General features: G+C 37.0%; 8 protein-coding genes across 15 annotated transcripts; 7 read left to right on the plus strand and 1 right to left on the minus strand.

The window, feature by feature from the left end:
- The first annotated feature begins 604 nt into the window (after window positions 1-604).
- LOC100637758 (TBC1 domain family member 7-like) lies at window positions 605-2,191 on the plus strand. The gene is made up of 7 exons (XM_003386690.3): window positions 605-760; window positions 805-885; window positions 1,079-1,440; window positions 1,489-1,583; window positions 1,633-1,683; window positions 1,738-1,867; window positions 1,922-2,191. The coding sequence occupies exons 1-7, from the start codon at window positions 643-645 to the stop codon at window positions 2,030-2,032; spliced, it is 948 nt and encodes a 315-aa protein (XP_003386738.1). The 5' UTR covers window positions 605-642; the 3' UTR covers window positions 2,033-2,191.
- Window positions 2,192-3,370: 1,179 nt separating this feature from the next.
- On the plus strand, window positions 3,371-6,554 carry LOC100637883 (26S protease regulatory subunit 6A-B). The gene is made up of 18 exons (XM_003386691.3): window positions 3,371-3,460; window positions 3,506-3,586; window positions 3,642-3,704; window positions 3,752-3,814; window positions 3,864-3,890; window positions 3,946-4,026; window positions 4,085-4,147; window positions 4,202-4,248; window positions 5,031-5,121; window positions 5,176-5,248; window positions 5,295-5,365; window positions 5,422-5,460; window positions 5,528-5,635; window positions 5,736-5,834; window positions 5,883-5,937; window positions 5,986-6,158; window positions 6,283-6,340; window positions 6,416-6,554. Exons 1-18 carry the CDS (start codon window positions 3,419-3,421, stop codon window positions 6,466-6,468), a joined length of 1,287 nt encoding a protein of 428 aa, XP_003386739.1. The 5' UTR covers window positions 3,371-3,418; the 3' UTR covers window positions 6,469-6,554.
- LOC100640542 (cyclin-related protein FAM58A-like) lies at window positions 6,545-8,361 on the minus strand. The gene is made up of 7 exons (XM_019996720.1): window positions 8,268-8,361; window positions 7,845-8,224; window positions 7,681-7,778; window positions 7,485-7,570; window positions 7,230-7,362; window positions 6,857-7,081; window positions 6,545-6,729 (listed from the first exon to the last, which is right to left on the minus strand). Exons 2-7 carry the CDS (start codon window positions 7,954-7,956, stop codon window positions 6,649-6,651), a joined length of 735 nt encoding a protein of 244 aa, XP_019852279.1. The 5' UTR covers window positions 7,957-8,224; window positions 8,268-8,361; the 3' UTR covers window positions 6,545-6,648.
- A 59-nt stretch (window positions 8,362-8,420) lies between these two features.
- On the plus strand, window positions 8,421-9,215 carry LOC105312822 (uncharacterized). Its single transcript, XM_011405756.1, has one exon. It carries the CDS (start codon window positions 8,421-8,423, stop codon window positions 9,213-9,215), a length of 795 nt encoding a protein of 264 aa, XP_011404058.1.
- A 185-nt stretch (window positions 9,216-9,400) lies between these two features.
- Window positions 9,401-12,817, plus strand: LOC105312823 (protein FAM35A-like). Of its 4 annotated transcripts, none has more exons than XM_019996716.1 (18): window positions 9,401-9,546; window positions 9,597-9,848; window positions 9,918-9,958; window positions 10,056-10,176; window positions 10,219-10,317; window positions 10,668-10,766; window positions 10,818-10,907; window positions 10,959-11,028; window positions 11,143-11,246; window positions 11,293-11,369; window positions 11,420-11,532; window positions 11,585-11,672; window positions 11,739-11,801; window positions 12,177-12,231; window positions 12,298-12,322; window positions 12,371-12,443; window positions 12,501-12,563; window positions 12,616-12,817. In XM_019996716.1, exons 1-18 carry the CDS (start codon window positions 9,453-9,455, stop codon window positions 12,757-12,759), a joined length of 1,671 nt encoding a protein of 556 aa, XP_019852275.1. In that variant the 5' UTR covers window positions 9,401-9,452; the 3' UTR covers window positions 12,760-12,817. The 4 variants fall into 4 exon arrangements, with proteins under 4 accessions (XP_019852275.1, XP_019852276.1, XP_019852278.1 ...); XM_019996717.1 differs by having other exon boundaries at window positions 12,301-12,322; XM_019996719.1 differs by having other exon boundaries at window positions 10,983-11,028.
- A 744-nt stretch (window positions 12,818-13,561) lies between these two features.
- Window positions 13,562-24,955, plus strand: LOC105312824 (tetratricopeptide repeat protein 37-like). 5 transcript variants are annotated; one of them, XM_019996713.1, is made up of 39 exons: window positions 13,562-13,679; window positions 13,730-13,873; window positions 13,991-14,088; window positions 14,143-14,215; window positions 14,345-14,560; window positions 14,717-14,840; window positions 14,885-15,046; window positions 19,053-19,154; window positions 19,200-19,260; window positions 19,304-19,373; window positions 19,425-19,511; window positions 19,562-19,621; window positions 19,667-19,713; window positions 19,769-19,880; window positions 19,945-20,024; window positions 20,101-20,200; window positions 20,248-20,300; window positions 20,342-20,413; window positions 20,460-20,495; window positions 20,557-20,641; window positions 20,734-20,765; window positions 20,822-20,922; window positions 21,519-21,621; window positions 21,733-21,825; window positions 21,873-21,956; window positions 22,018-22,105; window positions 22,164-22,214; window positions 22,264-22,342; window positions 22,407-22,468; window positions 22,526-22,582; window positions 22,651-22,797; window positions 22,960-23,255; window positions 23,301-23,428; window positions 23,489-23,609; window positions 23,661-23,776; window positions 24,353-24,432; window positions 24,483-24,542; window positions 24,596-24,797; window positions 24,852-24,955. In XM_019996713.1, the coding sequence occupies exons 1-39, from the start codon at window positions 13,587-13,589 to the stop codon at window positions 24,950-24,952; spliced, it is 3,876 nt and encodes a 1,291-aa protein (XP_019852272.1). In that variant the 5' UTR covers window positions 13,562-13,586; the 3' UTR covers window positions 24,953-24,955. The 5 variants fall into 5 exon arrangements, with proteins under 5 accessions (XP_019852272.1, XP_019852271.1, XP_019852273.1 ...); XM_019996712.1 differs by lacking the exon at window positions 14,885-15,046 and adding an exon at window positions 18,838-19,008; XM_019996711.1 differs by lacking the exons at window positions 13,562-13,679; window positions 13,730-13,873; window positions 13,991-14,088; ... (2 more) ...; window positions 14,717-14,840; window positions 14,885-15,046 and adding exons at window positions 17,567-17,680; window positions 17,734-17,877; window positions 17,950-18,047; ... (2 more) ...; window positions 18,670-18,793; window positions 18,838-19,008.
- Window positions 24,956-25,012: 57 nt separating this feature from the next.
- LOC100638134 (hematopoietic prostaglandin D synthase-like) lies at window positions 25,013-25,846 on the plus strand. Its single transcript, XM_003386693.3, has one exon. The coding sequence runs from the start codon at window positions 25,073-25,075 to the stop codon at window positions 25,685-25,687; it is 615 nt and encodes a 204-aa protein (XP_003386741.1). The 5' UTR covers window positions 25,013-25,072; the 3' UTR covers window positions 25,688-25,846.
- A 9-nt stretch (window positions 25,847-25,855) lies between these two features.
- LOC100640669 (glutathione S-transferase-like) lies at window positions 25,856-26,686 on the plus strand. Its single transcript, XM_003386713.3, has one exon. It carries the CDS (start codon window positions 25,927-25,929, stop codon window positions 26,536-26,538), a length of 612 nt encoding a protein of 203 aa, XP_003386761.1. The 5' UTR covers window positions 25,856-25,926; the 3' UTR covers window positions 26,539-26,686.
- Window positions 26,687-26,727: the final 41 nt, after the last annotated feature.

The raw sequence follows: 26,727 nt of genomic DNA on the forward strand, positions 1-26,727 counted from the left end.
GCACAGCGAACATCATCTAGAAATATTTTACCTGTACCAGCTCCAAAATATGCGTCACTGTAAAATCTAGGTCCTACATAGAGGTATGAAAATACAAATTATGTCACTCCAATTCAATTCATATATATACATACATGTATATATATGCACAATTTATGCAGGTGATATCAAATAAATCTAATGAAATAAGCAAATTTATTGGAGTTGGCTTAGTTTATCAAACCTACAATTGTTTCTGTTGCTGTGTGAACTAGTTTAGTACCTGCATTGAGATATCCCAACTGTCTGCATACAACTTGAGCGTTAGAATGATTCCAATGATCATCACAGACAGTCCCCCATGTACCATTAATGCATATTTCAACACGACCTTGCTCTGGGACGTCTCCATTTACAAGCTGTAGCTCACCACTCGTGCAACCTATTAACAAATAACATGAGGACTTTAGTCAGTTTATGTTACTTACAGTGGACTAAAGGAAGGCAAATTAAAACTGCTATTGCTAGTCCAGTCATACTCGTGAATTTTTAATCCGCTCTGCTTCTGCTTTGCTATTTTTATAATGAAAAGAAAGAATGCAGCAAAAATAGGTGGAGCTCATTGCTTGTAATGTTTGTGGGCGTGGCTGGGCGTGGTCACCAATGACTGAAGAAGGAATAGGGAAGAACTTTAGGAGTGCATATTACGAGACTCTGGGGTTTAGAGAGAATGAGAAATCAATCAGTCAGCTAGAAAACCAATTGAAAGCAGATTTGATAGGTTTGTAAAGACAGTATTTTAAAATTTTGATTAATTATCACCAGATTTGCCAAGATTGAAGGCATTTTGCCTGAAAAACTCACTCCCTGCTTTATACAGGCCACTAGTATGGAAGATACTACTTGGTAAGTGAGATATAGAGGAGTTGCTATAGCCTTAGAGAGACTTGGGTTGCAGGAAATCAATCACACAATAGATTATGAATACATTGACAAAACATTGGCTTTATTATGGGACATACCTTGCCTGTACTTTTAATGATGTTATTTTTGAAATTTAAAAATCTTAAGCATCTCATAACTAGTACATCTACTGTAGGTGCTGTCCCTTGTCATCAAGACCCAGAGACACAGAAATATGTAAGAGACCAGAAGATTGAACAGTTCCAAGACTTGAAGCATTCTCTCTCAGTATTGAACGCTGTACACATTCCACCACCTGCGTCTTATAGAGTAACTGGAGGTAGTCCAATCTCACCCATTGAGAACCTTGTGTACATGTACGGCCTTGAAAAGGGGAGATTTTCAGAAATCAAGAGAGACTCTTCACTGCGTAAAAGCCTTCATGATGTTGCTAAGGTGTTTTTGGATTGTATCGACGGAGATGAAATGGAAATTTATTTCTGTTTTCTTGGATTTACTGCCATTATCAATAGCATCAGGGAACACACTAAAGAAATGGTATTGTAATTTAATTTTTAAGGTTATATTGCAGTTTTCTTTGTTTAGTTAGAAGAGCTAATGAGTTATTTAATTCAAAAAGAAAACGTTCTTTATTGTCATTTATCAACACTTGGAGTTTTACAGCAAATCCCTTGTAAAAGGTAGCAGCTGTAATTTATATTAATTGTATTTTTATTTTTTATATTGCAGGTGGTTTTTTGAATGCTTCCTGAATGAATTTCCTTTGCCCGAGATAGAAATGTGAGTATAATTTTTTATATTGAAAATATTAATTTTAGCTCTCAATTATTATAGAATTTGGGATAGGCTTATTGGAGGCTCTTATTCTGTACTCATATACATTGCCATTAGTTTGATACTTCATCGGAAAAGAGCTTTGTTAATGTCAAAGAGCATAGTACAGGCTCTTAAACTTTTTGACCAAGTAAGTTAAAAAGTAAAATAACTATTTCATTAATGATGTTTGTACATAATGTAGCTATTAGGGAGTGATGCTTCAATTGTATTGAAACAAGGTCTTGAACTATGGGAGCACAGTGGGAGTGCATTGGTGCCTGGTAATTCAAAAATTAAAAACAAAACTTATTAATTGTTATAGCATAATCTCTTATTTTATTATTCAAATGACTATTACACAGGTGTAAATGTATTAATTATTATTATTATTGCACCATTTCGTGTCTTATTGTATTTTATTCAGTCACTTCTTTTTTTCAACAGTTTGTCCCCCAGGGACTGTTAATAGTGATAATTGAGTGCATGCTGTCTGAACTGCATGTGGTGTTTGTCTCAATGTCTGTAGCTCTTGGTGGCTTTAGCATATATTGCTGTGTAAAGCTGGTGTGTGTGTCAGTGTGTATTAGACCTGATTTTGGTGACTGTCTCACCACAACTCCATTCCCATCCTCTCCATTCTTGCTCTTGCTGGACGAAGAAGGCATTTGCTTCTGGCGATGCTTCTTCAGTTCCATGATTCCGTTTTCCGACGCTCGCCTAACAATATCCAGTGACTTTGTGGGCTGCACAAGAAAGGAAGGCTGCTCCAGCCAACAGAGCTTGAAGGATATGTTTGTATCCATCACTGATTTGAGGGGAGGCTTTGGGGCTGCAAGAGAAGAAGATGAGAGTTGCTTTTTCCTTTTTTCCAACTCGATATTAGTCGTGCTGCTACTGCTACTGGCGCTGCCTAGTTTAGTCTTTCTTCTTGTAGACTCAGGATAGTCTGGGTTTATCAGTATCGTCCTTGGAAGAGTGAGTGATGGTATTTTCCTTACTGCAGTTGCTAGAGTCTGAGCTGCTGTTGAATGGTTGGGATGAGAGCAACATCTATCAACAGAGGGAGAGGCAGAGGCTGCCTTTCTTCTGTTTTCTCTTCTAATGGAGGGCGGCTGCATGTTTGGGTATGTGTGTGAGAGCCGGTAGTCATTAATGGCAAGGTACGGTGAGGCTTGGTGGTTGAAATCAAAGCGTATCATTGAAGTAGAGCTCCCGGCAAATGTGAGTCTTGATACGCTACAGTGCCTTGTGTGAGAATGATCACTATTTCTCTTATCACCTTGGATGTCTTCTGTTATCCACCTCACCCTCCCGTGCCTGAGTCTACTACTATTACTAGTATTGCTATTTGATGACTTGCAGTGTGTAGAGTGGAAGCAGTTTTTCAACGTACAGTCGCTGCCCCATGGCTTTGGAGCTAAGTTATGAGAAATATTTGAAGATGAAGAGGGACGTAGAGAGTCACAGAGACAGCCAGAGTGTACTACAGGTAGCAAATCCACTAGAACATTGAAATCCTGAGCTGGAGACACTACAGCAAACACAAGTTGATCCATTTTCCACTTGAAGTTGGATTTTTAAAGTTTCATAGTTTACGCGCTGCTATGGAAAACATGGCAGTGCGTGGGTGGTACAGTGCCGTTAATAATCTAATTACGAGAGTAATTGGAAATAAAAAGTAATTTTGAACATTGGGAAAATGACGACTTTGGAGGACAAGAGCATATGGGAAGAAGCAGAGGTTTGTTTTTCTAAGGATCTCCTTGTTGTAAATTGTATTTTGTAGGCTGCTTTGGGAGATGATGTCCTAAGAATGGGTGTAGAAGAAATAATCAGTAGAGCCAGACTACTGGACAACGATGTGAAGGTGGGCGTGGTCAATTGTGTGACGTCACATGCACCCCTTTCTTTTTTCACAACAGATTATGAAAAGCGAAATTGCACGAATTAGTCACGAGCAACAAAGCATGAAAGAAAAAATAAAGGTTTTGTAAAGATTATTTTTAAAATTGTTAATTAATTAATTAAATAGGAAAATAACGAGAAGATTAAAGTGTTCAAAGTACTTCCTTATTTGGTATCAAATGTAGTAGAGGTACGTCATATTTTTATTCTATTTTAATTATTTTGTCTTTTACATGAAGCTCCTGGATATAGACCCATTAGAACAGGTATATATATTAATTATTTTAAAAATAATTATTATTAATCAATATTTATTCTTAGGAGGAGGAAGATGGCGGTCATATGGATTTAGACTCTCAAAGAAAAGGAAAATCTGCCGTAATAAAAACATCAACAAGACAAGTAATGGAAGCACAGAGGGAATGAAGATTACTGACATATTAAATCTACCTTTCTTTAGACATATTTCCTGCCAGTCATTGGCCTTGTTGATCCAGAGAAGCTCAAACCAGGAGATTTAGTGGTAGGTGGAGTCTTTTGATTATATGGCCACGCCCATTATTAAAATCCCTGATAGGGTGTGAATAAAGACTCTTATCTTATATTGGATACGCTTCCTCCCGAGTAAGATTAATTAATTTATAACTTTTCTAGTCATTTTTGTGACATTATCTGCTCCTGCAATGATTGAAAGACCATCGACTATTGTAGTGCTTGGTATTTTGTCAAAAATGGCAAAGAGAGAATTCTCAATTTTTATAATTTTTTTTGATACATATACATGTTCTTATGTTGTTTAGCAAGTTTGAACTGATTCTGATCAAAATTGGATTTTTTTTACGAATTTTTAAAGTTACTCAAAAATTGGGCCAAAGTCCCTGTACTATAGTACAGGGATTTTGGCCAAATTTTGCCAAAAATGACTAGGAGAGAATTTTTCATTTTTGTAATATTTTTTGATACATATACATGTTCTTATGTTGTTTAGCAAGTTTGAACTGATTCCGATCAAAATTGGATTTTTTACGATTTTTTTAAGTTACTCAAAAATTGGGCCAAAGTCCCTGTACTATAGTACAGGGATTTTGGCTAAATTTCGCCAAAAATGACTAGGAGAGAATTCTTCATTTTTGTAATATTTTTTGATACATATACATGTTCTTATGTTGTTTAGCAAGTTTGAACTGATTCCGATCAAAATTGGATTTTTTATGAATTTTTGAAGTTGCTCAAAATTTTGACAAAAGACATAATGGGCCATGCTAGAAAGAAATATTGATGTTATGCTTCATGCTATACATGCAAATATTGCATTTTGCCAAAGCTATAATTTCATTTTATAGCCTTGTGACATGTATATATTACAAATCTCATTTTAAAAATTACATTACATCTCTACAATGTAGGTATGATTCCCGTGTGAAAGCAATGGAGGTTGATGAGAAACCAACAGAAACGTATGGAGATATTGGTGGACTTGACAAACAAATTGAAGAAGTATGCAGCCATTATTTATTTCTTTCTATCCTCTTTCTCTCTCTCTCCCTCCAGTTAGTGGAGGCCATTGTCCTTCCAATGACTCACAAAGAAAAGTTTGAAAACATAGGGATACAGCCACCTAAAGGTATTATGGGTGTGGCTGTAGGTGTGTCTTATACGACCAAATATAGGCGTGTTATTATACGGACCTCCTGGAACTGGGAAGACTCTCCTGGCAAGAGCTTGTGCAGCTCAAACTAAAGTAAAAGAAAAATAAATAATTTTGAATAAATAATTAATAATAAATTACTACTTTAGGCCACTTTCCTTAAGCTGGCAGGACCTCAGTTAGTACAGGTTAGTATAAGAAATATATTAAAAATAATATTTATAGGTTCTATTTTGTTTTTTCTGTCTCTCTCAGATGTTTATCGGTGATGGTGCCAAAATGGTACAAGATGCCTTCGCTTTAGCAAAGGAGAAATCCCCAGCAATCATATTCATTGATGAATTAGATGCAATAGGCACTAAGGTAAGGAGACTAAATTTTTGATAAGTTGCAGCCAGTAAAAATTGTATGGCTTAACTATACAATTTTGTGCTTAACTTTTAATTTTTCTTATTTTTTCCAGCGTTTTGCTAGTGAGAAGGAAGGAGATAGAGAAGTCCAGAGAACAATGTTAGAGCTACTCAATCAGTTAGACGGATTCAGCTCTACCAGCGAAGTCAAGGTAACAATATAGAATGGGTGTGGCCTCACCTCTTAACCACACCCATAGGTCATCGCAGCTACCAATAGAGTAGACACACTTGACCCTGCCCTACTAAGATCAGGTTAGACTGTGTTGGGTGTGGTCAAGTTAATTAATAGTTATTAAACAGGTCGGTTGGACAGGAAGGTCGAGTTCCCGTTACCGACTCAAAAGGCTAGGGAGCAGATAATGAAGATTCACTCAAGAAAGATGAACGTTAGCACTGACGTTGATTTTGAGGAACTGGCTCGCTGCACTGAGGACTTTAATGGTGCTCAGTGCAAGGCTGTCTGTGTTGAAGCAGTAAGAAGGAGAGAGGAGAAGGGGTTGATGGTTGATGATGAAATTTCTGTTTCACTAAAACCTTTTTTATTGCATCCATCCTAGATGCTTTTTTATGATGAAAATTATGGTTATTTGTTTTTAGGGTATGCTGGCATTAAGAAGAGGATCAACAGAGTTGTCTCATGAAGATTACATGGATGGTAAGGAAGGAGAGAGGGAGAAAAGAGAGACTGTTACTTCATGTACTGTACATCTATTTTGGTTTGTTTGTTTAGGGATAATGGAAGTTCAAGCAAAAAAGAAAAACAATCTTGTTTATTATGCTTAATGGTAACAAACATTGTAATCATTATTATTATTATTATTATTATTATTAACATGACAAGCAGTTAATATAAATTATATTTAAACATAGTAACGACTGATCGCATCATTGATGAAAAATTTCCATATGCAAAGTATTAAAAATAATACATACATACATGTAATTATATTACAGAGTAATTAATCATTTTTCATTTTGATATAAATTCATTATTGCCTCACACAATGTCTGCAGTTCTGGCTCTGTCACTCCAGGACACATCACCTCAAGAAATAGCAAATAAATATATTTTTTTAATACTTTGAGTCATATAGAATATACTGATAGTCTGATATGATGTGTATCAGTATATTAATATTATCAACTATACAATGTAACACTTGCTACTTACCTCCCACCATTGGTATCTTGATCCTGGTGAAGGTATCACGAGTCTAGAAACCTTCACCGCTAGGTAGAGAACTGCGACGGCCATTTTGTTTGGTGGGTGTATGTGGTTTAGTGTCGTGTGAAAGGAGTCTTGAAGGAGGGACCATGACAACCTGGTCACGTGACTTGAGTGCCATTGAGAGGGTTCGACCCAGTGGGAGAGAGAGAGCAAGTGATGGAGAAGATACTGGAATGAGAAAATGAAAGGTATAATTCTGAATAATTGTAACCAACATTAAAAATATCCTAACAGAATACTAATAGTAAAAATATCCTAATAGAATACTAATAGTATTTCATAAGTATACTGATAATATACTGAGCATGCACTTAACTCTATGCGGAAGATCTAATTGAAATTCGAATTTTAAAGCTCTTAAAAGTACTAGTTCCATTTTAGCAACACTTTCCTTTAACTGCCAGTAGAGACTAGATACTTCAAGCTGTGGCTTATCATGATGAAGTATACTAAGATAAAGAGAGGAACGGAATCAAACATTAATTCTCCAGTCCCTAATAAATTATTTTAATATACATGTACATATATGTTTTGAGGTGTGTCTCTATATTTTAAATTGTGCATATCTTACTGGTAGCAGGTGTTAACAAGGTCACTTAGTCTTAATGAAACCTCCTGAGCTTTAGCAGCAAGGAAGAGACAAGCCATTGCAACCAACTATAAACAAGTGATGAGGAGTATATATAAGTCTGCAAACTTTTAGGAAATTTTTTTGCAAAATTTACAGACCTCAAAAACTTTGCACCGTAAGGTACTACTTTACTCACATTCTCATCAAAGCGGTTCTTTTCCATGGTGCTCTGAAAGGTGTGATAATATTGTAGAGCTGTAGCAATGGCCACTTCACTCATTCTTAATCTTAGCCCTTTAAAAGCAATAATAACACAGGAAATATATAAAAATTAAAACACTCAGTTTATACAAGACACACCAGCTTTTGCAACGAAAAGTGTTTCTTCTAAAACAGGAGAATAGCCACTTTTCTCATGATTTTTATCTTCAGTGCCTGCTGCAGAATCCGCCATAATTAATACCACGCCCATAAAATCTAATTAAATATTCATAGGACTAAACTGGGCCACGCCCTAATCGTAAATAAGTGTCAACTAATAACATAACAAAATGCATTAAATACTATCTATGATATTTATTAGTCAGTCTCCCCCTTCTTCTTCATTCCCAGCAGGCGTTTCTTCTATTGGAGGGAACTTTCCCCTCACATACGGGACGTATCTCAGGACTACTTGCCAGTCAGTCATATAAACAAGTGTCACTCCAGCACCTGCCAACAATGCGAGAGCTGTAGGACTCCTTTAGAGAAATAAATATAAACTAAATAGGCTCACAAACTTACCATGATCTCAATCTATTGGCTGAAAACCAATGATACCATTTCCAACTTTCAGGACGGGGCAAGCTAGACGCCATTTTGTTTTTTAATAACTTCAAAACACGCCCACAAGGTACAGCCCCTTGTTTTGGTAATTGGTATGCATTCATTAGTGCGATGGCTGACAAGAAAGAAATAGTTTCTTCAAGCTCTCATACCTCTCGTACTAGGCTGCGCATGGAAGGTGGCTCTGTTCATTTGATCCACGAAGAACGAACAATAGAAGTCACCAGAATTACTGGTCTTTTTGGTGGGCTCTCCATTGATTCGAGCACTCCCAGGCGCCGTTCCTGCTGTACATATGGCTCAACCAAAACATCATTCAAGCAACAAAAATTCTACAGATGCTACGACTGCTTCACTGGAGACAACTTAGGTGTATGTGAGGGATGCCGGGAAGTCTGTCACAGTGGACACAGGGTCAAATGTGAAGGGGTCATGTCTGCTTACTGCGACTGTGGACTGAAGACTTGCAGAATCGACTGCTCCCTTGGCTCAAAATGCACCTATGACCAATTTGAGTACAACAAACCCAGAGGCTATTACGAGTGCTGGACTTGTTGGGGAGGTGATTCGTGCTTTGGTGTGTGTGATTTTTGTGCTGATGACTGTCACTCTGGCCATCGTCTCATCTATCACTCACTGGGTGAAAACGAAAGGTTCTATTGCGATTGCGGAAAGTATAAGCACAAGCAAGCAGTCTGCACTTATGCCTCTACTAATCGAGAATTTGTCAAACAACCATTCTATCGTTGCTACACTTGTATACCTGATCCGCATGGGGGCTGCTGCTACCAGTGTGTGAAGAACTGTCACAGAGGGCATAATGTGAAATATGCTGGAGTTATGAATGCCTTTTGCGACTGTGGGCTGGACGGATGTGCAATAATGTGTAAAATTGCTTCTCCATAAAATGATAATTAACCTTGAGATTAACATTGTTTGACAGTTGTAGTTGTTATTGTTAACTCTGTGTAGTATACCGTAGTTTACAGCACAACAACACTGATAAGAATACTGCTATGCTGGCACCATAAATACTACGCAACACCATCACACATTTATAGTTCCTGGAAATGGGCGTGTACGACTAATTATTTTTGACGCTCAAAATTAATTAGTAGGAGTGGCTTGGCCACGTGCTACATCATGGCTTCTTCAAGCTCCCCTCCTGCTAAAAAACTCAATTTAGAGGAGGCAGGGACTGTACTTTCAAAAGATAACAACATCATTACACTCAAAAGTAAGTTATAATGTGCCTTATCTCTTGTTTTTATCACAGATAACTGTCAGAAGATTTCTTGAAAGAACTTGACGAAGAAGACACACAAATAGAATCCTCTCTTCCTAGTTACCTATCAACTATCTATGGTTTTCATTCTTCATACGACACCGCTAACTCTCCACTTTTATTTAATTCTCCGCCTTGTATCTCTCAAACAGTTGCTAAGCAACCTGAATATGCCCCGCCCCCTGGCTGCCAGTCGTTAGTTGATTGTAGCGTGATTGGTCAACTTGTGTCTGTTTTGGCAATCATCACTCAAGGTAAGGGGTGTGACATAGGGGACTGTATTGTTTCATTTTAGAGTATGTCTTTTTGGATCACATAACTAGTTAATCCACTCAGAGAAATAAATATGAAAAACAGCGAGAAAGTCAGTCTTATCATAATAATGTTGATTTTCAGTTTTGAAAAACTTTGAAATTTATTTATGAGTGGGAAGCAAAATATTTATATTTAATAATGACTAGGTTGCCATTGCGTCAGTCCTTCTCTCAGACCCAACCCTCTTTCACTTTAAACTAACTCTTTGGAGGGAAGCAGCCCAGTGGGCAGAGAGACTTACACCTGGTGATATCATTTTGCTTTCAAGTGAGTGGGGCTCTTTTTATAATGGCAGCTGCTGTTTTGTAGACATGCGTGTGAAGGAATGGCAAGGGGAGAAGGTTGGACACACTGTACTGCTCACTAGACTACTTAATATTCACCAGTGTAAGAGGATACCTTTAAAAAGTATGGGGACATCAGTTACATGTAACATTGCCTTTTAAGATTTTGTCATAAAATGAGCTGCAAAAATTGCTATGAGAGAATTTTCATTTATATATTTCCTAATATGTATGCATGTTATTATGTTGTGGAGTAAGTTTAAACTGCTTCCGAGCAAAATGAATATTTGCCAGCGGGACTTGCCAAAAGAGATAGCTATTAGTAGTATTAGTAGTACCTTAGTGTAAATATTTATGTAAAGCTTTCATACATTGTTGTAATTGTTGTATGTACGAAGAGCCATTTAAATTGAGTGTTGCCTGTTTTTACATGTTCTTCTTTTGCTTCATTTCTCTCTCCTTGTTATTTTATAGTTAGAGATAAAATCCCACAGTCTATTTATTCAAATTTTTATTCCTGGGCTATAAGAGATCATTTCTTTTTATTTGAAAAACAAAATAAAGCAGAAAAATGTAAGCACCTCTTTATCATTTGATGATTGATTGGTTCCTTTCCTCCATAAGGCAAAATAGATTTTAAAAGATCAGATGAATTATTTTCAGAATCGCTCATTCACTTTCGAGGTAAACTGTTAAAGATTATATCAAATAAAAGTAAGCGGAAGTGGCTAGTACATGTACATGAATGTATACACATTGTAAAAGAAGCTAATTTATTTTCATATACAGTGTTATTAATGTCTGACTCTCCTACATCATCTGTATTAATAAATATGTGAGTTTATCAGCTAGGAATTAAAATTCCCTTCCCACACTGTCTTGACTCTTATACATGTTATTTCCTTTTTTTGTTTGTTTTTCATTCTCTCCCTGCCCTTTTCTCTGATAGTATTGGTCACCAGTCTCAGTTATGGTTCAACAGATTAATTAAAGGGGTGGGGCTAGTCTGGGACGCTACCTACCTCATAGTTCTTCCCGAAGGAAGTCAGGCCGGTACATGAATACACTTGTAACTTTTAATAAACTAGTCATGTGACAGGGTATACTGTGTTACAGTCAACAAGCAGGTCTTGTTTTAAATACTCTGACCAATCAAAAGCACAAGAAGTTTTAAAAGTGATGTTTGTGGGTGTGGTTATGCATATATGACCACTCCCACTAATTAGATAGTAACGTCTAATCCAGTTTCTGCTGATACAAGGTTTGTTAGTGTATCTCAATTGAATGAGGTGCGGTCCTCAGGGATGTATCATGTGAAGGCGAGGGCAACTTCAATGAGGTTTTTTATGTAGTAGCTGTTAATAATCATAGTAATGCTATATGTGTTTTAGGTTTATAATGGAATCAGGTAATGATGGTTTTGATTTGTGTAGCATAAAGGGAAAGACTGACAATAATGAGATTGATTATCATCAGTTGGTAAGCAGAACAACTGATATATATATGCATCTTATTCTCTCTCTTCTATTCTTTCCCTTTTATTAGCTCCATTTGTTGGAGGCTTGCCTTTATATTGGCTGTGGTATATGCAGTAGGGCTTCTATACAGGTATTATAGATAAACAAAACACTTAAACATATGTATGTAGACTATGTAGTAGCTGATAACCCCAATTGGTTTCAGCTGCTGAATGTTTGGCTGCACCCTGTTTAGTCAAGCTCTACTGAGTCTATACAGCATGGGCCCCATGTGGGTTGGTTAATACCAGATCTTTGCATTCCTGGGAGACTGAGAGTTTGTGGCGATTAGGGGAGCCACAAATGCCCACAATCCCTGCCCAATATTTTTTCTTGTAATTATTGTATGAATCTGAGCAATCTTTGTCTGAAGTAGTACATAATTTTACACATTGACATTTGATAACCAATTTTACATGGCTCTGCTTCCCCTTGCTCCCCCACTTTCTCTCTCCTTCCCTCTCAGGACGCTAATGGTGTATACTGCTTGTGTACTCAGTGCTCAGGGAAGTCTATTGATGGTCAGTTACACATACAGTGAACATCAGTTTGTAGTGGCTTGCTTTTTTTTCTCCATGTACTTTCAGTAGTATCATGTATTGGATACTTCAGGTAATGCTCAAGGTATAGAGTCATAATATTTCTATGTTAATGCTTTAGACCACTGTTAGTGACTTTGGGTACAGAATCTTCCTCTCATATTGCTACTGCACCATCTACTATAGTTAACCAGGTAATACAGTAATATAGAGCAAATGCTCGTAACTTGTAAGCCATTATTTATATGTAGTTACTGGCTGATGTATGTTCACCAGATTCTATTAAGAATCTTAATTCATTACCAAATGAAAAGGTTAATAATTCATTGTACATGGTTTATTAATATGTGATTGTATTATTAATAGGTGGTCTCAGTTGGTGTTGCTTTATGTAGGCGTATATTGGAACTGATGGCAGAGAGAGATTGGGTTATATGTATAGATGCACTATGTGATACTAATAGTTTCATACTATCAATCAAGAGTACAGTACTGACTGTTAACCTTTGATTAGACATAAGCTTATTTCTTGAAATGGATTTGTTTTGTCAGAGGTGTATCAGTGTAACTGCTTTATTGATCTGAATGCTGTGTTTGAGGTACCAGCAGTCTAGGGTGAGGCATTTTAGGCAGGGATGTAACATCATATGATGCATGTAAATGTAGAGGTCCTTCTTTTATAGGCAAAACTGATATTGTTATTGAAACAAGTAAATACATACACACAAAAATTATGAATATTATTGTAAGTGCTATGGTCCAGCTTCTGTATAGAATCCCCAAACAGTTGGTGCAGTGGTGTCAATGTAGTCTGATGGTGCCAGCTCCTGATCGTCTATAGTTTCAATGTGCTCACAGGAAAACTGTTGATTTCTGCAACCTCCAGCTCCTCTTCCTAGCTCTTCTCCAATCTCTCTATTATCTAGGTTCCCCAGGATGACTATCCTTTCCTCAGGATTGACATTATTCATAAGCAGCCCCGAGATAACCACTCTCTCTTCATGAGGAGCACTTGACTGGGCAACCTCAGACTGATATTGAAAGGTGCCCTCAGGTTTTTCTCCTATATCCACACTATGGAGCAACTCATCACTCTTCTTAAGTTTTCCATCTGTACGACAAATACCATCTGTAGCCATAGCTGCGTTGACTGGAAGGACGAGTTCTTGCTTTGCCATTTTGCCGCGTGGTGGAGGGAAGCGTGCTGCAAGTAGTATGCGCATGCTTTGTCAACAAACAATTATTGTAAACTAAACCACAGATTATAGATTATAATTATCTATGACTAACCGAGACGACACCAGTGTTCTTACGCCCACGTTTTTAATTAGATAAGTATGGCTGCCAGTAAAGAGATCAAATCTCTTCTTAAATCAGCTCGTTCTGCTCTAGATAGGGAAGACTATCTTGAGGCTATCAAACAGTGTCAGGTAGAAATAAGTTTTCTTGATTATGTGTTGCCTTGTTCATCAATTCACAGGCTATATTCTGGCATGATGACACTCATTACCTTGCTCATGTGTTGTGTGGTAAAGCTCATTTATTGTTGAAAGAAATAGGAGAGGCCAGACACCAGTACAGGATAGCAATAACTTCTAATGAGAAGGAAATACTGGCCTGGAAGGTAAATAGTTTATGCAAAAGATTTGTGATGGTTTTTGGCTTTGTACTTCGTAATTTTATGGACTAATGGTAATGGACATGGGATTACATTCTAGCTATCATGATTTTAATTTTTTAGGGCTTGGCAGATTTGTATGATAAGTACAGTCCTGGTAATAATGATGAAAAGTTGGAAGCAATAAAGACTTACAGTTATATACTAAACACTGTGACTGGGTGAGTCATTATGACCATCATATGACTATCATGTTTGATGCTCTCATTATGTAGAGATGGAGAAAAAGAATTCAATTTGTATTGTAAACTTGCTCCATTATATGTGGATGTAGGCCAATTAGAAAATGTAAGAACATTATTACTGTGCATGTCCATTATTTAATGTCTCTTTCTCTCTCCCTCCCTCTTCTCAATTTTTCTTTTCCCTCTCTCTTTTTTTCCCTTTATCTCTCCCCTACCCCCTCTGTCTCTCAAGGCAGCTGGAGCTTATTTATATCTTTTAGTCTCTGCCTCTGCCTCTGGTTCCATTACTGAGAGGTCATTATTATTTCTACTACGTCATCCTCAATATTCCCAGACCCAGTGGCAGCTAATTGAAGGCAGTTATAAATCCTTCCTTTCTTCTCTGGCAGAGACTAAGAGGATAGAGATACAAACATTATTCATTAGCTCCTGCATGGAATGGATTAAGGTACAGAAGGCCTGAGAATGGCTTAACCTGATCAGCCAAAAAACTTTGACAATTTGTATTTCATAGTAAACACTCTTATGTTACTCTATGTGCATGTATCTAACTGTCATATATGATACACACTCCATTACTCTGTGTATAATGTGTACTGTGTAGTTAGTGGAAGATGAAGAAGTGATTGATAGTTTATTGAAGACGGTACAAGAGGAATGTGAAATGTTAGAAAGTAAAGAGAGCCAAGAGACATTACTCCAGCTGGAGATATGGAAGTGTTTAAAAGGTACTCTGAACTACATGTACACTATTTTATTACTGGTATATTAGTACTGTCCATTCAACCACTAACTGAAGAGGATCTTATCCCAATGACACTCTTACTGAACAAAAGGGGAGAGGAGGAGGAGAGAGGAGTGTGGCTCATTTCTCATTGTTTGGTACTACTACAATCAAGAAAAATAAAAGAAGCTTGCACACTAGCCAGTAAAGGTACATATAGTCACTTGACAGATCATGTGATTGACTTTACATAGGGACAGTCTCTTCACCAGACTCTTGTGAGGGCTGGTTCGTATCATGTGTCTGTCACATGACATCACACGACTATGAAGTTGTCATCAATGCTTGGAAAGGTACATGTACATGTACTGTGGTTTATAATTTATCAATTAGTTTAGGATTAGAAGCTTTGGGAAGTTTGCCTTATTTCATACGGAGACAAGTATCTCATTCATTCCAGTAAGTGGTTGGTTGATGTATCTTTTGTGATTATTCCTATTAGTTGATGAATCTTATGTGATTATTCCTATTAGTTGATGAATCTTATGTGATTATTCCTATTAGTTGATGTATCTTATGTGATTATTCCTATTAGTTGATGAATCTTATGTGATTATTCCTATTAGAATCTGAGCAATCTTTGCCTGAAGAACATAATTATACACATTGACATTTGATGACCAATTTTACATGGCATCTGCTTCCCCTTGCTCCCTCACTTTCCCTCTCCCTCCCTCTGCAGGATGCTAATGGTGTATACTGCTTGTGTACTCAGTGCTCAGGGAAATCTATTGATGGTCAGTTACACATACAGTGAACATCAGTTTGTAGTGGCTTGCTTTTTTTCTCCATGTACTTTCAGTAGTATCATGTATTGGATACTTCAGGTAATGCACAAGGTATAGAGTGATAGCATCTCCATGTTAATGCTTTAGATCACTGTTAGTAACTTTGGGTACAGAATCTTCCTCTCATATTGCTACTGTGATATCTACTATAGTTAACCAGGTAATACAGTATTAGAGCAAATGCTTGTAAGCCATTATTTATATGTAGTTACTGGCTGATGTATGTTCACCAGATTCTATTAAGAATCTTAATTCATTACCAAATGAAAAGGTTAATAATTCATTGTACATGGTTTATAACTATGTGATTGTATTATTAATAGGTGGTCTCAGTTGGTGCTGCTTTATGTAGGCGTATATTGGAATTGATGGCAGAGAGAGATTGGGTTGTATGTATAGATGCATTGTCCGATACTAATAGTTTCATACTATCAATCAAGAGCACTGTACTGACTGTTAGCCTTTGATTATACATAGATTATTTGTTTGGAATGGATTTTGTGTTGTCAGAGGTGTATTAGTGTATATGCTACTAATGTTAATGTGAATCTGTGTTTGAGGTACCAGCAGTATGGGGTGGAGCATTTTAGGCAGGGATGTAACATCATATGATGTGTAGTGTGATTGTATGACTGAATTAGGAGGATCACGAATATTCTTAACCAAATAATAAAAGAAGAAGAGAGAGAGTTAGAAAGGAAAGAGGAAATGAAGGAAGAATGGGAATGTTTTAGAAAGAGTGAGAAAAGAGAAGTTACAGCAAATGATAACAAACAAAATAGCAACATACACTCACACTACTAAAATAGTTTGATAAAATGTTTTCTGAACGATGAACGAACGAGATGAACGAACGGTAGTCACTCAGCTTCTTCTTGTGATCTCTGTGTATGTGTCTGTGTGTGCATAAAGCTGACCACGTGTAACTATGTCATTACAAGTCATGAATATTGAATGTGTTAATTAATCCAGGATATATTGACTGCATGAATATATGCATGTAAATGTAGAGGTCCTTCTTTTATAGGCAAAAGTGATATTGTTATTGAAACAAGTAAATACATACACACAAAAATTATGAATATATTGTAAGTGCTATGGTCCAGCTTCTGTATAGAATCCCCAAACAGTTGGTGCAGTGGTGTCAATGTAGTCTGATGGTGCCAGCTCCTGATCGTCTATAGTTTCAATGTGCTCACAGGAAAACTGTTGATTTCTGCAACCTCCAGCTCCTCTTCCTAGCTCTTCTCCAATCTCTCTATTGTCTAGGTTCCCCAGGATGACTATCCTTTCCTCAGGATTGACATTATTCATAAGCAGCCCTGAGATAACCACTCTCTCTTCATCAGGAGCAGTTGACTGGGCAGCCTCAGACTGATATTGAAAGGTGCCCTCAGGTTTTCCTCCTATATCCATACTATGGAGCAATTCATCACGCTTCTTAAGTTTTCCATCTGTACGACAAATACCATCTGTAACCATAGCTGCGTTGACTGGAAGGACGAGCTCTTGCTTTGCCATTTTATCTGTAACCATAGCTGCGTTGACTGGAAGGACGAGCTCTTGCTTTGCCATTTTATCTGTAACCATAGCTGCGTTGACTGGAAGGACGAGCTCTTGCTTTGCCATTTTATCTGTAACCATAGCTGCGTTGACTGGAAGGACGAGCTCTTGCTTTGCCATTTTATCTGTAACCATAGCTGCGTTGACTGGAAGGACGAGCTCTTGCTTTGCCATTTTGCCGCGTGGTGGCGGGAACCTTGCTGCTGTAGACTAGGCGTGGCCAGGCAAACTAGCTAGCCTTAAGCCTTGAAACATGCTTGGAATTCTTGGCATCCAGACCAGGCGTAACAGACTAGGCGTGGCCAGGTGTTTTGACGCCCACGCTTTTAATTAGATAAGTATGGCTGCCAGTAAAGAGGTCAAATCTCTTCTTAAATCAGCTCGTTCTGCTCTAGACAGAGAAGACTATCCTGAGGCTATCAAACAGTGTCAGGTAAAAATAGCAAGTTTTTTTGATTATGTGTTGCCTTGTTCATCAATTCACAGGCTATATTTTGGCATGATGACACTCATTACCTTGCTCATGTGTTGTGTGGTAAAGCTCATTTACTGCTAAAAGAAGTAGGAGAGGCCAGACACCAGTACAGGATAGCAATAACCTCTAATGAGAAAGAAATACTGGCCTGGAAGGTAAATAGTTTATGTAAAAGATCTGTGAGGGTTCTGCAATTACATTTTAGCTATTGTGATCATTATTTTTAGGGCTTGGCAGATTTGTATGATAAGTACAGCCCAGAGGATAAAGATGAAAAGTTGGAAGCAATTAAGACTTACAGTCATATACTAAACACTGTGACTGGGTGAGTCATGTGACCATCATATGACCATCATGTTTGATGCTCTCATTATGTAGAGATGGAGAAAAAGAATTCAATTTGTATTGTAAACTTGCTCCATTATATGTGGATGTAGGCCAATTAGAAAAGGTAAGAACATTATCCCTGTGTACATAATGTCTCTTTTCTCCCTCCCTTCCTCTTCTCTATCTTTATTTTCCCTCTCTCTCTCTTCTTTCTCCTTCATCCCTTCCTTCCCCCTTTCTCTCTTAAGGCAGCTGGAGCTTATTTATATCTTTTAGTCTCTCCCTCTGCCTCTGGTTCCATTACTGAGAAGTCATTATTATTTCTACTACGTCATCCTCAATATTCCCAGACCCAGTGGCAGCTAATTGAAGGCAGTTATAAATCCTTCCTTTCTTCTCTGACAGAGACTAAGAGGATAGAGATACAAACATTATTCATTAGCTCCTGCATGGAATGGATTAAGGTACAGAAGGCCTGAGAAGGGCTTAACCTGATCAGCCAAAAAACTTTGAAAATTTGTATTTCATAGTAAACACTCTTATGTCACTCTATGTGCATGTGTCTAACTGTCATATATGATACACACTCCATTACTCTGTGTATAATGTGTACTGTGTAGTTAGTGGAAGATGAAGAAGTGATTGATAGTTTATTGAAGACGGTACAAGAGGAATGTGAAATGCTAGAAAGTAAAGAGAACCAAGAGACATTACTCCAGCTGGAGATATGGAAGTGTTTAAAAGGTACTCTTAACTGCATGTACACTATTTTATTACTGGTATATTAGTACTGTCCATTCAACCACTAACTGAAGAGGATCTTATCGCAATAACACTGTTACTGGACAAGAGAGGAGAGGAGGAGGAGGAGGAGAGAGAAGGAGTGTGGCTCATTTCTCATTGTTTGGTATTACTACAATCAAGAAAAATAAAAGAAGCTTGCACACTAGCCAGTAAAGGTACATACAGTCACATGATAGATCATGTGATTGACTTTACATAGGGACAGTCTCTTTACCAGACTCCTGTGAGGGCTGGTTCGTATCATGTGTCTGTCACATGAAGGCACACGACTATGAAGTTGTCATTAATAATGCTCGGAAAGGTACATGTACATGTACTGTAGTTTATAATTTATTAATTAGTTTAGGATTAGAAGCTTTGGGAAGTTTACCTTATTTCATACGGAGACAAGTATCACATTCATTCCAGTAAGTAGTTGGTTGATGTATCTCTTGTCATTATTCTGATCAGTATCTTACTAATTGAGGCTCAACTCCTGGAGGGTAATCATAAACAAGAGGCTTTAACTTCATGTGAAAAGGTAAGGACCATTATTTGCATATGCATTATACATGTATTCTCTTCTTTCTAGTTGTACAGTGAGTCATGTGACTGTCATGTGATCAGACTGTATGTTAAGGCTCTCATTGCTAATGGAATGATACATGAAGCTGAAGGAGTACATGATACACATTTACTGGATTTATTATCAATTTATTATATTTTTAGATTATTAATGATAAAGCTTCCTTGCTCAATGAGGAGAAAGGAATACTGAATGAATTAAAAGTATCATGAATAATAATAATATTATTATTGTAATTGCTGTTATAGGGTCATTTATTTGTGGCTAGAGGTGATTTTGATCAAGCACATGACAAGTATGTACTTGTAGAATCATCATAGTATTAATTATATCTCCATTGCTCCTGGTAGGTTTCAGCTAGCTATAAATGAGTGTCCTCAGTTCAGTGAGTATCATTATTGGGCTGGTTATACCAACTGGTATAATGGAAATAGAACAAAGTCTTATCCTTCACTGGTGAAGGTAGGAATATAAAATTTTTGGTACATGTACATGTCGCATTTTATTATTTTCTATTATGTCACAGGCAGGTCAGTTGGATAGTTATAATCCAGCTGTATTTAATATGCTGGGACACTATCAGAGACACGTTGCTAATGATATCAAGTAGGTTTCATCATACACATGTATGTACATTTGTTGTTTTATTTTTCCTAAAATCTCTCTATTTTTCCTCCTTCAGTCGTGCTGTTAAATGTTATAAAAAGGCATTTACTATTCATCCTGGTCTAACTGAGGCTGGGATATCATTAGGGGAGTGTCTGTCGGCATTGGGTGAAGAGGTGTGGCTAGTTATTAACTAAAATTATCAACTTAATACTTTACACAGGAATCTGCTTATGAAGTTTATCTCAAAATTACAGAAAAATCTCCACCTACAGAGTAAGTGATTTAACATGACGTGTGGTTGCTATTGGTTACAGGGCGAGAGAGGCGTGGCTTAGAATAGGACTATATCATAGAAGACATAGTCAATATGACGAAGCTATTAAATGGTAGCTACATGTACATGTACAATTTACAATGTCATATATTTTATAGTTATTTGAAAGTTTTGCATCAGAACGTTTCTGATAGGTAAGCCACGCCTATTAATGTCACGCCCACTTATGTACATGTACGTACATGTATCGTGTAGCAATGTATGGGAGTGCTTAGGTGAGGCTTATCTCTCAAGAGGTAGTAACATTGCAGCAATGAAAGCATTTGAAAAAGCAACTGAAGTACATGTGTACATTACAATATATTATAGTGATCTCTTTTCCTCTCTTTTGTTTTTCTTCTCTCTCTCCCTTTCCTCTCTTTATCCTCTTAGCTCAATCCACAGTCCATATTCTCACAATACCAGTTAGTCTATACACATTATATTATATTCCATTCTATGTACATTGTACATACTCTAGGGTAGCAGCTATACAACAGTTGATTGGTCTGTTATCTGAAGCTGTTGCCAGCTACACACGAGTCCTTGAGCTACAGGATGATTATGTACCAGCTTTGAAAGGTATTGGAGGAATAGTTGATTATTGTAATTGAGTGGTAGAGTTTCCACATTAAAGCATGCTAAGTGAGCTAAACAGCATGAGCTTCATGAGCTGACAAGCACTACAATACAGTACATGGCATTTGGAGCAACTTTAAAAATTCATAAAAAATCCAAACTTGATCAGAATTAGTTCAAACTTTCTACGTAGCATAAGTACATGTATATCTATCAGAAAAAATTATAAAAATAGAGAATTCTCTCCTAGCCATTTTTGATGAAATTTGACCAAAATCCCTGTACTATAGTACAGGGTGTTTGGCCCAATTTTTGAACAACTTTAAAAATTCATAAAAAATTCAAACTTGATCGGAATCAGCTCAAACTTTCTATGCAACATAAGAACATGTATATGTATCAGAAAAAATCATAAAAATACAGAATTTTCTCCTAGCCATTTTTCATGAAATTTGGCCAAAATCCCTGTACTATAGTACAGGATGTTTGGTCTGATTTTGGAGTTTTTTTGCATGTAAATGTACATGTATATACATACATGTCCACGATTTGTGAATTTCTTGCATTTTGGAATTATACTTAGATTGTACTGATTATAGGTAGAGCTGAGAGCTATTATAAGTTGTCACTGCTAGCCATCAATAATGTACTGGACTCCAAAGCTGTCTCCTATGTATCGCTTGCTCTTATTGATCTATCCAAGTAAGTCATTTAATATTATTGTTAGTTGTATAATTATTATCATTATTTATTATTATTATTATTATTATTATTATTATTTATTAATTTATTATTATTATTATTATTTTCCAGAGCAGTAAAGCTAAAACCCTCATTCATTAGTCTGTGGAAACTGATTGGAGATTCTTGTCTCTCCTTATATAGCATTGCCGAAACTGTTGCTAGGTAACACCACGTGGCCCCACCCATTTTCACAGCATTTCTTTGCACAGGGTCAGCGTTCCTTCCGAGTTGCTAGGCAACGATGAGGGATTAGAAATTATCGGTAAAAAGGCTTTACTTGAACTTGGACTGAAGTTAGTTAGAATCGATTTATTTGATAATAAACTCATGATGTTGATATTTTGTGTACTATAGATCATACAAGTGCAGCCTTCATTTGTGTGATGGCAAATCTCCTTATCTTCTTCACAATCTTGCACTTAATTATTACCACCTAGCAGAGGTAAACAACAACAACAACAACAACTAAACAAATAAATAAATAAACAATATGATGTTAGGTTGAAGACGATAAAGATGTCTCAAAAGAATATTTAGAAATCTCATTAAAAGTATTTATATTAACATTTTATTTTAAATTATTAATGTTTTACGTTTTAGTTGATTAAAAATGCAATCACTCTATCACCGAGAGGCCACACTCACTGGAACGCCCTCGGAGTAATAGCAATGCACTCTAGTAAGTGAACAATTAAAAATTACTCCTCTTACCTCCTCCCCCCCCCCCTCTCTCTCTCCATAAGTTCTCAAGGATTATGCTTTGGCTCAGCATTCATTTATTTCTTCATTAAAGATTGAACCAAATGTATGTCATGTGACTATCACATGATACTTATTGATTGATTGATATTATTATGTGTAGAATGCAGTAGTGTGGAGTAATCTTGGTGCACTTTACCTCATCAATGACAATGTTAAAGTAGGAGAAGGAAGGGGAAAGAAAGAAAGATGATGCTTTTATCAACTTATTTATTAATTTATTTATAGTTGGCTCATTTATCATTCGAACGGTCCCAGTCGTGTGACCCAATGTATTCTCAAGGTTGGATTGGTGATGGGTTAGTCGCTGAAATCTTTGGCAAGTCGGAGGAGACCAGAAACTTCTTGGAGAACGTCAGTGAACTTCAATATCATGTGAGTCAACTGATATCACATGTATTGTATCAATTGTAATGTACATTGTGTATATGGCATTTGTTATTTTATCCATCATTATTGTATGTATTTTATTTATTGGTTTATTTATTTATCATCATCATCATCATCATTATTGTTACATGTATATTGTTCTTATAGGATGAATCAGCATTAGGTTATGCTTATTGGGTATGTAAGACACTAACAGAAGGAGCTCCTTCTCACTCTCTCAAAGCTCACCAGAGCCTAGTACAAGCTAGGGACGGTATATTGAAATACGTCAGACGTTATCCTAAAGACTCTCTTGCCCTCAATCTCCTGGGATTGCTCTATGAACACGAGGGGATGATGAAACAAGCCAAAGAGTCTATAAGTCTCTCACTATCACACATGAAAGAAGAAGGAGGTAGTGGGTACTTACCTCTTGTGATGCATAACCACGCCAGGTTGCTGAGGTAACTCTTGATGAAGGTTGCTTACATGTACATGTATACATGTAGTGTGACCGGATCTCACTCCGAAGCGTTGAGTTGTTACGAGTCACTAGTTGCCATGGAAGCACCGGACGTCAGGCTGGGACAAGCCTTGGCACTGTTTAGGGCAAGGAAGTTTTCAGAAGCAGCAAAAAGTAAAAAAATAATTAATAGTATGTAAAAAAATACTTATTGTTATTTTTTATTAATTTCAGTGTATCAGTTACTTGTGGATGATTGTGATCCTGATAGTAAGTCCCAGCTATTGCTGGCATTATCAATGTGTTCGTTTGCTGTTGAAGACAACGAGAGCTGCAAGAACCTCCTGTTTAAAGTGTGAGTTAGCCACGCCCAAAAACCACCCACATCCTTAATATTAATTTGTAGTTTTCAAACTCCGCCTCCTTCCTTACATGGTATTGTATCGTTGGCTGCTTTTGCTGGGTATGTCAGTGACCCAGTGCTTCTCAAAGCAACTCTGGCAGAATTATTGAAAATAACTGGTAAGTAAAGGCACATGTACATGGAGTTTTGATTGAAATGCATAGTTCAGTTTTGCTTATAATTATTATTCTATATTCTGACTAGCATCTAAAATCCCTGAGCACCAATGAGTTATTGGTATATGCCTTCTAGTGAGTCCTTTAAAAAGCCTAAAATACGATATAGGGTCTTTTTGAGCAACTTTAAAAATTCGTAAAAAATTCAACTTTGATCGGAATCAGCTCACACTTGCTACACAACATAAGGACATGTATATGTATCAGAAAAAGTTATAAAAATGAAGAATTCTCTCGTAGTCATTTTTGCCAAAATTTGACCAAAATCCCTGTACTATAGTACAGGGACTTTCACCCGATTTTGGAGTAACTTAAAAAATTCGTAAAAAATCCAAACTTGATCGGAATCAACTCAAACTTGCTACACAACATAAGAACATGTATATGTATCAGAAAAAAATATAAAAATGAAGAATTCTCTCGTAGTCATTTTTGATGAAATATCCCATACTACAGTAGATACAGTAACACCACCATAAGGGCAGGCACACATGCCATAATTAATTTATTCACTTTTAGAGTCAAGTATAGCCTCGTTGAGTGAGTCTTGCCTTTTTGCTTTACATTCATTATCTTCAATGTGCGACGAGGATAAGGAGGTAGGTGGGGCTTATTTTAACTGGGCGTGGTCAGTTATTACCTTTCATAGGTGTTAGAGGTATTTGATAAAATCATCAATGCTAACACCAGTAGTGTCACTGTTAATCAGGTTAAACTATTTTTACTTGTTTTTATTTATAATTTTGTATCCTGGCATTATAGAAACCTCACATGTCATTAATATTAAGATCTCTCTCTGATCTTTCTTTGGACGAATCTCTCAGGGCCATTCAAAAAGTAGTACATACCCACCCGGGTTATTTATGGGCGTGGCCAATGATCCCGTACATTATGATAGTGATGGGTAGTGTTGATAAGAATCCTTCACTTGTTGGTGGATATTTGAAACTAGCTCAAAGCAAAGGTATATATTATTATAATAATCACATTGTGGTAATGGTTTTTCATTAATTTTTAGCTGAAGAGTATTGCACAGAAAAAAGTGAAAAAGACAAAAGTGCCCAGTCCCTTATTGACTGGTGTAAACTTCTTTCTAATTTAATTGTTGGCTCAAAATAAAAATATTTTAAAACTCTCCAGCCACTCCCCTGATTTTTGCAGGGAGCCACGCCTTTTTTACACATGCAATAATATGCGTAGGTGAGTTTATCTTTGCTGCTCGCTCTGCTGATTGTAAAGATGTCTACTTCTTACAAGCTCATTTACTTTAACATCAGAGGCCGTGGGGAGGTAACTCGCTACCTATTCGCCCAGGCAGGAGTCTCATACACTGATGAACGAATTGAAAACAAAGACTGGCCAGCACTCAAGCCTCTCACCCAGTACGGGTTCCTGCCAACTCTTGAGCTCAATGGCGGAGAGCATTCAATCACAGGTTCCCTTGTAATCCCTCGCTATCTTGCCGAGCGCCCTGAATTCAATCTGGCCGGGGCCAATCCTATAGAGAACGCACAGATTGCTGGTGTTGCCAATTTTCTTCAAGACCTGGAGCATGCCATATTAAAGCTTGTCCGTGTCAAAGACAATAAAGAAGAAGTAACGAAGGATTTCACCGAGGTCCAAGTTCCTAATTTTTTTGGCAAGCTGGATGGCTTTTGCTCCACCGGTGGATATCTTTTCCAAGACAAGCTCACCTGGGTCGACTTTTACTTTTATGAGCTCTATGAGTGGATTGTTGCAGTCATGCCGAATATCTTGGACAACTATTCGTCTTTGAAGAAACTGACGACTACAATAGAAAATCTTCCCAACATTGCAAAGTGGATTAAGGACCGTCCCCAGTCTGCCTACTAGATGCATTGGACTTTGAGCCTACAGTGAAATTGATTTTTTTAACCTTAGTAATAGTCTAGTTGTGTGCTTAGGTAACTGCTCTATAACTATATTTATGATTGATTGATTGATTTTTTAGAATTTTCTTTATTAAAAAATTATATGCTGTTCTTAAAACAACACGTCCATTTATTCTTACCACACTTTAACCACAGCGTATAAGACAGATAAGATTATTAAGGGCTCTAATTAAAAAGAACATGTCTGACTTCAAGCTGTATTACTTTCCATTCAAAGGCAGAGCAGAGCCAATCAGAATCCTCTTTGCCTACAAGGGAATCAAGTATGAGGACATACGTATACCTAAAGACAAGTGGCTAGAGTTCAAGCCCCAGACACCATTTGGATCTATGCCAGTTCTTGAAGAGGGAGGAAAGAAACTAGGAGGGAGTCTTGTTGTATTGCGTTACTTGGCTGAGAAGCCAGAATTTGGTGCTGCTGGAAGCAATGCTTGGGAGAATGCCTGGCTGGCAAATATTGCTGATTTTGTTAACGACTTTTCAAATGAACTCATTAAAGTCGTATTTGAAAAGGACGAAGATAAGAAAAAGGAACTGGATGCAAAATTCATTGCCGAAACTGTTCCAAAGTACCTTGGAAGGTTAAACGAGATGGCTACAAGCACCGGATATCTTTGCTGTAATAGACTCACCTATCCTGATATCTTTTTGTATTATATGATTATTGGGATTGCACAGCAAAGGCCACAAGTCCTTGAAAGTTATTCGGGTCTCTTGCAACTTATTTCGAATGTGGAGTCTGATCCTAACATTGCCAAGTGGCTGAAGGAACGACCACAAACTGATATATAGAACTTTGTAGTAGTAGAACAATAATCAATAGCTAATTACTATTAGAGTAACATAACAAGAATAGCTGTTATGTAAATTTGAATCATCCCACCAGAGTATGTGCATATCAGTCAATTTTGAAGTCTCTGACATTTTTGTTGCTTTAAAATTATTATAAATACATGCAAGTTGCCACACCCCTGCTTATCT

The sequence above is a fragment of the Amphimedon queenslandica genome, unplaced genomic scaffold (assembly GCF_000090795.2).
Source record: "Amphimedon queenslandica unplaced genomic scaffold, v1.1 AMPQUscaffold_13401, whole genome shotgun sequence".
Classification (NCBI taxonomy): Eukaryota; Metazoa; Porifera; class Demospongiae; order Haplosclerida; family Niphatidae; genus Amphimedon; species Amphimedon queenslandica.

What these genes read in the sequence shown, in the direction of transcription:
- LOC105312822 (XM_011405756.1), top strand. Translation starts at nt 8,421, where the DNA reads ATGGCTGACAAGAAAGAAATAGTTTCTTCAAGCTCTCATACCTCTCGT.
- LOC100637758 (XM_003386690.3), top strand. Translation starts at nt 643, where the DNA reads ATGACTGAAGAAGGAATAGGGAAGAACTTTAGGAGTGCATATTACGAG. An exon ending in CCTTTGCCCGAGATAGAAAT is followed by an intron (nt 1,684 to 1,737) that starts GTGAGTATAATT and finishes CAATTATTATAG; the next exon opens with AATTTGGGATAGGCTTATTG. An exon ending in CTCTTAAACTTTTTGACCAA is followed by an intron (nt 1,868 to 1,921) that starts GTAAGTTAAAAA and finishes TACATAATGTAG; the next exon opens with CTATTAGGGAGTGATGCTTC.
- LOC100638134 (XM_003386693.3), top strand. Translation starts at nt 25,073, where the DNA reads ATGTCTACTTCTTACAAGCTCATTTACTTTAACATCAGAGGCCGTGGG.
- LOC105312824 (XM_019996712.1), top strand. Translation starts at nt 13,587, where the DNA reads ATGGCTGCCAGTAAAGAGATCAAATCTCTTCTTAAATCAGCTCGTTCT. An exon ending in ATACTAAACACTGTGACTGG is followed by an intron (nt 14,089 to 14,142) that starts GTGAGTCATTAT and finishes CTCATTATGTAG; the next exon opens with AGATGGAGAAAAAGAATTCA. An exon ending in CACGTTGCTAATGATATCAA is followed by an intron (nt 20,025 to 20,100) that starts GTAGGTTTCATC and finishes TTCCTCCTTCAG; the next exon opens with TCGTGCTGTTAAATGTTATA.
- LOC100637883 (XM_003386691.3), top strand. Translation starts at nt 3,419, where the DNA reads ATGACGACTTTGGAGGACAAGAGCATATGGGAAGAAGCAGAG. An exon ending in ATATAGACCCATTAGAACAG is followed by an intron (nt 3,891 to 3,945) that starts GTATATATATTA and finishes ATTTATTCTTAG; the next exon opens with GAGGAGGAAGATGGCGGTCA. An exon ending in TCAAACCAGGAGATTTAGTG is followed by an intron (nt 4,148 to 4,201) that starts GTAGGTGGAGTC and finishes AATCCCTGATAG; the next exon opens with GGTGTGAATAAAGACTCTTA.
- LOC105312823 (XM_019996716.1), top strand. Translation starts at nt 9,453, where the DNA reads ATGGCTTCTTCAAGCTCCCCTCCTGCTAAAAAACTCAATTTAGAGGAG. An exon ending in TCATCTGTATTAATAAATAT is followed by an intron (nt 11,029 to 11,142) that starts GTGAGTTTATCA and finishes TTTCTCTGATAG; the next exon opens with TATTGGTCACCAGTCTCAGT. An exon ending in CATCTACTATAGTTAACCAG is followed by an intron (nt 12,444 to 12,500) that starts GTAATACAGTAA and finishes ATTTATATGTAG; the next exon opens with TTACTGGCTGATGTATGTTC.
- LOC100640669 (XM_003386713.3), top strand. Translation starts at nt 25,927, where the DNA reads ATGTCTGACTTCAAGCTGTATTACTTTCCATTCAAAGGCAGAGCAGAG.
- LOC100640542 (XM_019996720.1), bottom strand. Translation starts at nt 7,956, where the DNA reads ATGGGCGTGGTATTAATTATGGCGGATTCTGCAGCAGGCACTGAAGAT. An exon ending in AATTAGATCTTCCGCATAGA is followed by an intron (nt 7,082 to 7,229) that starts GTTAAGTGCATG and finishes TTCTCATTCCAG; the next exon opens with TATCTTCTCCATCACTTGCT. An exon ending in CAAGATACCAATGGTGGGAG is followed by an intron (nt 6,730 to 6,856) that starts GTAAGTAGCAAG and finishes CTATTTCTTGAG; the next exon opens with GTGATGTGTCCTGGAGTGAC.